At 39.6% G+C, this 7,255-nt stretch overlaps 1 protein-coding gene across 1 annotated transcript in view; it reads left to right on the top strand.

Annotated features, from left to right (window-relative positions):
- CLVS2 (clavesin 2) overlaps positions 1-6,314 on the top strand; it is a gene marked incomplete at its 5' end in the record, with an annotated part of 48,835 nt that extends 42,521 nt beyond the window's left edge. Inside the window, 2 exons of the mRNA XM_010140845.1 lie at positions 1,230-1,450; positions 6,017-6,314. Coding sequence (XP_010139147.1) covers positions 1,230-1,450; positions 6,017-6,104 — 309 coding nt within the window. The remainder of the gene's footprint in view (positions 1-1,229; positions 1,451-6,016) is intronic.
- Positions 6,315-7,255: the final 941 nt, after the last annotated feature.

Raw genomic sequence — 7,255 nt, 5'->3', positions numbered from 1 at the left:
CTGGCCAGTGCCAGCTGCTGCTTTCTGAAACGTAGCCCAGAAACACTTTGGGGATGGCATGGACCTGTGAGCAGTATGGATGAGACGAGCTTGTTCTGGAGGTGAAAGGACTTGCTCCTAGTTCCAAAGGGTGAATCCTAGGCCCGTGTTACTTGCTAGTCTACAAATAGCTGCTGCGAGCTCTCTCTATGTAGCCATACCCAAAAGCAGGCATTTTCTTCCTGTGGAAAGTCTGGTATCCGTGGGAGAAGGCTGTCCAAATCCAGAGGTGCTCTGTTTCTAGTGCTCACATGTTCCAGATCTCTGAAGAGACACACTAAGGTTAAACATAAACATAAATACATTTACGTCATATGAATATACATATATATATATGTAAAGCATATATGAAAATCAGTCTGTCAAAACATTGATGGAAAATATAAAATATTCCATCAACTATTCCCTTATTGTTGTCACAGAGACTATTTTACTATTATTCATATATTTATACCAGTAACATTCATAATTCATGTATTGTCAAGTATGGATGGTAGTTACTAGTACCAGCATAGTAAGGAAGAAAATCTTTCCAGCAGAGTTTTCATTACGCCGCACTATTTATCTTGTTTATAAAACTCCTGGCTGGATGCTGAAAGTCAATATATGTACACATTGAATATGAATTTTAATTATTTTTGTGTTCTTTCTTTCTTTCTTTCTTTCTTTCTTTCTTTCTTTCTTTCTTTCTTTTCTTTCTTTCTTTCTTTCTTTCTTTCTTTCTTTCTTTTCTTTCTTTCTTTCTTTCTTTCTTTCTTTCTTTCTTTCTTTTCTTTCTTTCTTTCTTTCTTTCTTTCTTTCTTTCTTTCTTTCTTTCTTTCTTTCTTTCTTTCTTTTCTTTTCTTTCTTTCTTTCTTTCTTTCTTTCTTTCTTTCTTTCTTTCTTTCTTTCTTTTTCTTTAATTATTAAGTCTATCTATCTAGTCTTCAGTCCATCTAACTGCCAGACATCAGTTCTCACCCTGTCCTGCAAACATTTTAAGTCATTTATGCTTTAATCAATTTGTGGTTTTGTGAACATAGTATGACCATGCTTAAGGCAGAGGTGATGCGTGCCTTGGTGGCCGTCTCTGTTAGCCCGAAACAGTCAAATATTGAAACTGTACAATATCCTCTAATAATGATGATGTAATCTGAGCTTTGATGATTTTTATGATACGGCTTTGTTTCTACTTGCGTGTGTACATACAGATATTCCTGCATGGTAATAACCTTAACAGCCTGCATCAACTAATACACCCTGAGATCCTGCCTTCAGAGTTTGGAGGAATGTTGCCCCCCTATGACATGGGGACGTGGGCAAGAACACTGCTTGACCATGAATACGATGATGACAGTGAATGCAATGTGGATTCCTACAGCACACCTGCAAAGGATATAGAAAAAGACCTCTCTCCCAAATCCATGAAAAGGTGGGTTAAAGGTGCTGTGGTCTTGTAGTATTACTGTAAGGTTGACATTTGCCTTCCTTCTCTTTTATGAAGTTGCAGGTAGTTCCCTCAGTTTTTATATACTAGGACTGGTGGGGTTTTTTTTTGCTTCCTTAGGAAGAATGCTGTTGATTATAGACCGTAGTGTTGATAATACCCATGTGAGTTGTGAGCTCAGTACAACTCATTATTTCTGCAATGTCACATAGGCAGTGTATACAGCACTGTGTTTGGAATAAGCTGATATCCCACCCCAGCCTACAGTACGTATTTGAGTGAGCTTCAGTGCAGAGCGTTAACTGGGGCCAATTATCCAGCTAGGCGGTGATGATAACTCCTACCTTCCTCCATCTCATAGGCCAGTGCCTGGTATCAACCAGCTTGTAGGTGTCGAGACATTTACAGCATCTGAACTCTCAGTCACAGTGACTACACACAACATGAGAAAATGTAATGAGGAGAACCAGGGCAAAAATCAGTGCCAATCGTCATGCTCGAGTCTGGTAAACATCCTGGCATTCTGATATTCTTCTCTCTGAGAAGATACGCTGTAATTGCTTGCTGCATTTTACCATTCAAAATAAGGTAAAATATAGGAAGAGGTTAGTTACCTCTACAGTAGCTGTGGAAGCACTGAGGTAATTCACTTGGGAGATTCTACCCGGTCCAACCTTGCTAGGGCAGTAGAAGAGAAAGGGGAAAGATTACAGCAGGGTGATAGAAAATGTTTAATAGGGCTCTGAAAGCCAGAGAGTTCGTAAGGGGCAGGCCTAGCAATGAGTCAGAAGAGAACAAACAGGGCAGAAAACAATATATAAAGTATTTAAAATAAAGTCCTAATATGCTAAGCTGAGAATTCAGTTTCAAAAGATGGCATTTGATGCAAAAGGGAGAGAGGCTCTGGAAGCAGTTCAAACAGGATAAAACATTTTCAGACGACTCAGCCAGGAAGATAATTTTGGCTGGAAAATGTTGCATAGATTGGGGAGGACAGTGTGGTTTGAAAAGGAGATATTTTTGGGGGAATAGAGGAAATTAACATAAGAATAAAAAAGAAAAAATAAAGCAATGAAATTTAAGGATTTTGTGTTGAAAAAACCCTACAGTGCCTTGAAGTGGGAAATAGCAAGAAACTGAATCGGAACGAACTAGGATAAGGGGAAGTTTAAAAATGTCCTGAAGCCACATGGCAAAGATGCCATTAACACAAGTAACGGAGCAAAGAGCCAGGGGAAGGGGAAAGGCAAACAATAGATTTTATATTATTTTCATGTAATACAAGAATTATGAGACAATGAGAAGCTGTCTTGGAGAGAAGGGTTGAATTTAAGAGCTGAAATGCAGAAGTCTTGCTGTTACAAGTTCAACTCATGAGAGTAAATAACTTCATCCAAGGACGAGAAGGCCCGTGACAAGACCCTCGGGAGCAGGCTTTTCCATAGTATCCTGGGCAAGCTCATTAGTAAGTGGAAAGGCAGTGAATTGACCAGATTCTTCATTCTTTGTCAAATACTTTGTTCTCATTTAAGTTGTGCTTGAAAAATCCTTCATGCAGAATTACACTTCAGTGTAAGCTTCAAATCAATGTTCTTTCAGTCTGGGTTAGCTGACACAGTAGGAGACACACTGCAGAGAATAATCATGCTGAACTTTGTGTCTACATAATATTGAGCTGAAATTTCCTCACCTTCTTTGCATTCTTTTTCAGTTAGTGTGTCTGCAGCACCTGTTGGAATCCTCCTTTCCTGATGCTGGATATAGAAAGTACTAAGTTTAATAAATAGACTCGTAGTATTAATAAGAAGACTTACTGTGCTAGTACCAAGTAGAAGGGAGTGATAGTAAGATGGACAGAAAGTTCTAGGACTTCGAAGTATTAAGTGCACTTAGACTGTATGAAAACAAATAGAAAAGCTAAGGTAAAATACATAAAGTATTTAATAAAAAAATACATTCAACTTGAATTTGATACCTGATGAGTTGTTCCTGTCATTTTAAAGTCACACTCCATGTGGTATGTTAGTGCAGAAGATTTTTAACATATAAAACCCCATGACAGTAAGTCAATGAAAATGCTTAACTTCTTGGGACAAATTTCACAAACGTCTAGCAGATCTCCAACAATTATCTTGTTTAATTTTACTTGCCATTTTAAAACAAGTTTATTGCTCTGAAGGAATATCCTCCTTAAACCAAAATCCCGCTGAGAATTCAGTGTTACTCCTTTTTTCACCCATGTGAACCACTGATATTCTTAGAGATCTCCTTGAGCTTTTGGTGACTTGGATGACCTCAGCTTGAAGGAGGGTGGGGAGGGTTGTGAAGATAAGGAGGAATTAACCCCATCTGTAGCACAGATATCCAGGGAGAACATGGTCATGTCATGTGGCACCATGGCAGCTCTCTCAGCAGTCGTGTTTAGACTGTGGCTCCGTCTACCTGTGGGTCTCATGGCTGAGGCACCCAGGTAGAGACCTGCACCCTCTTCTCACCTACCCCTGCACGGCAGATGTCTGTGTTTGTCAGCTCCACAGAGTATCTCTCTGGCTTTGGTTCCTCATCTCTGCAATGGGAATTTGTAGCACAGTTCCATCCGACTATGTTTTGTAGGAATTCATTCAGCAATGTCTGTAAAGTTAGCTGGGAGATGTAGATAGAAGATGCTATAGACTTATACAAATATTTTTCCTTTTAAATACTTTCATTCATGAATTGCCGCTGAACAGAGTGAAACATGACAGTAAATATTGATTTAAAGCTGAATGAAAACTATTTCTCCATTTAGGCTCCTGAGCTTACAAGCCATAGATCAGGATTTCTACATTTCCAATCTGCCTTGGCATCCAGGATTTTGGAGACCCTGGGAATTTATGGCCAAAAGTGCCTCCCTGGGAATTTGAAGCGTGCAGCCTTTCTGGCTTCCCTTCAGTTCCCCAGAGGAGAACTAGAAACTGGCTTCTTAGATATTGGTAGCCAAGGGAGAGGCTCAGTCTCCTATTAGTACTGACATTCAGTTGGGAATCCTTTGAAATTAGTATGCTTCCACAGCATTTTTTATCTTGAAAACTTGGATTTTCAAAGAGTACAGCTTGCCACCAGCATGTTTTCAGTCAGTTTGTCATTGGCATGGTACCTTGTGAAGATTTTAAAACAGAGGGTTTAATTCAGTGGTTTAGTCTTCTGCTTAAAGAACAGACCAGTGTTGCAGATGAGGGTTATTGTACATTTTATATAAAATTTTTATTATGTTTTTCACAAGAGAGACCATCGATTTTTAAAGCTCATTTTCTTGATTTTAGCATTAGTAAGAGAGTGTGGTAAGTAATATTAGAAAGTATCCTTGTGTTTAAAGTTTTCACCTAGGCCTCGATTCAGATGTTTTTTTCTTGTGTTTTTGTAGGTTTTTAGACTTTTTGAGGAAGACCAAAATGTTTCTTCGTTCATTGGTTTGGATGGATGATGCCAATTCATACGAGCAGGGCACTGACTCTGTATGTTTATCTTAGGATAGGTCAGAATTTGTGAAGGTTTTTCTCTGTGCTGTGGCCCTCCAGATGGGCAAATCTGTAGCAATGCTGCAATCACAGTGTGCTTCCACTGATCTAAAATAGATGCTTATGTTGTAGACATGTGCACATGCTCTAGCCATCTCAAATTGTCTTTATGGAAAGGTGGAGAAATAGGCATTTCTACATGAGATTGATCTCACTAAAGGAAACGTCTAACAAGGACTGCCTTTACTGTACCCCAGAAGTACTGTACCCCAAGCTGAGACACAGGTGGTGTAAGACCCCATCTTAACACCTGAGACTTTGTTTCTAATGGAGCATTTTGATTTTGCTGGAGGTTGGGATTTCTTTTTCCCTTACACACAGCTGTTGTTGTTGTAGTGTACCAGTACCAGTGTTATGCTTCTGTGCTGAATCAGAAAATTGGAGAAATTTTACAATCATCATTGAATTTGCTCTCACCATCCTTCTCTGCTCTGTTTAGTTGAGTTGATAAGTGAGTCTGACAGACGTGTCCACTGCCCCAGAAATCCTGCTGGCCATGGCAGGATTCCCTAGGGCTTAGGATCTTGCACGGTTGCATTTAAACTGTATTCAGAAAAGGAGCAGGTTGTGCAGCCAGCTAACACGTACGTGTCAGTAATTGCAGTGTGCCACTATGCATCTGGGTGGCTGAATTGTACCTTCTTTCCCAGCCCAGTGTCATGTAACCATCTGGTAGAGTGGGTCAGTGCTTAAGACAGCGCAAAAGACAGGTTAGTTTGCCCTCTGTTGTGTGCCGAGGATGCATCCCATTTCACTGAAGAAAAAAGAATCCACCCTTTGCTTCTATATCCACAAACCAGCATCGAGCCCTTTAAAGCCATGTAATCAGTCCTTGAAGGTATTTTCTGACCATTTTCAGTGATCAGATGCTTGGGTAATGCTGTACCATTATTTTTAAGCCCTGGCAAAAATTTAAATAAAACAGAGAAAGCTGAGATTTACCCTTATTTGTCTTGATCTAGAAATGTCAAATAAACATGTTATCCTGCTGCAGGTCTCAGTCGGTTGTGGATCCTGGGGTGCTGAAACGTGTGGATAAGAACGAGGAAGAAAACATGCAGCCTTTGCTTTCACTTGACTAACTGTTCCTGAACATCGGACATGAACTGAGGTGGAAGGCACTGCCTCTCAGCAACAAGAAAACTATTGGAAAGGGTTTACCAGCTGGAATCCTATCTACTCGTGTTAATGTAGCATAATAGCAGCAGGCAGCAGGTTTTACTATTCCCCCTGAATTTGGGGTGCCCTTGGGTGAAAAAGAAGAGGAGAAGAAAGGAAAATAAAATAAAAAATACAGAGGAATCAATAATTTATTCTGTAAGTGCCAACTTGTGTGTAAATACAATATAATCCTCCAATTTGACTTTATAAGTTATGGTAAACAAATGCTGTGGAAATGAGTGACTATTAAATGTCAGTGAAGTGCACCATGAAAAAGAGAAGTGAACGTGTGTGCGCTCACGCACATACACACAGAGAAGCGCATACCGGACAAAGAAAAATATCAAAGCCAATTAAATGTTGTCCTTCTCACAGGAAGCCATATTACAGCTAGCGTGTTTGCTGGTTTGCTTTCTCTCTGCAATGCTCCGGTAGTGTGGAAAGATAAAGAGGGAGTATAAGAACCTGGAGGTGCTGTAATCAGTTGCGTATTTCCCAACTGTAGGAAGTGATTTCCCAAGTAATGTTGCGGTTTAGGATTGTGATTTAGCATAAACCGTACAGCATTGTGAAAATGATAACAGATGAGCTGGAACCAACCCTTTGACAGCTTTGTTGTTGGGCTGTATGGATCTGTGAGGTTTCTTCCGTAACTTCTCATTTATAATTTGCAAGTAACCTGGCTTGTTACCCTAATCTGGGTGTTACAATGTGGGACATGTTGAAGTTACTTCTCTTGCATTTTGGGTGCACGTCAAGAATTTTTCCAGAACTCTCGTTCTCCCTTGGAATGAGAAAACAGTCCTCTAAATACAGCGTAATCATCGTTATTTGAAAGTAAAGCCTGGCGGCAGAGGTCGAAAGTTAATCTCTGAATCCTGTACGCTAGGAGTCTGGATACATATATATATATTTTTACCGATCTCTGACAAGCATACGAGGTGACGTTGTTAGGCAAGTATATTTGATTGAAGGTTTATACAAGAAATCATACCTATTCAATGTACTTAGGTATATTATAGATTGTATATTGAGACAATTATTAATACAGTAAAACTTCCCATAGAACAAC

The sequence above is a fragment of the Buceros rhinoceros genome, unplaced genomic scaffold, assembly GCF_000710305.1.
Source record: "Buceros rhinoceros silvestris isolate BGI_N320 unplaced genomic scaffold, ASM71030v1 scaffold28467, whole genome shotgun sequence".
NCBI lineage: Eukaryota > Metazoa > Chordata > Aves > Bucerotiformes > Bucerotidae > Buceros > Buceros rhinoceros.
Note: the sequence above shows the minus strand (reverse complement) of the source record. Positions and strands in the feature narration are given on the sequence as shown.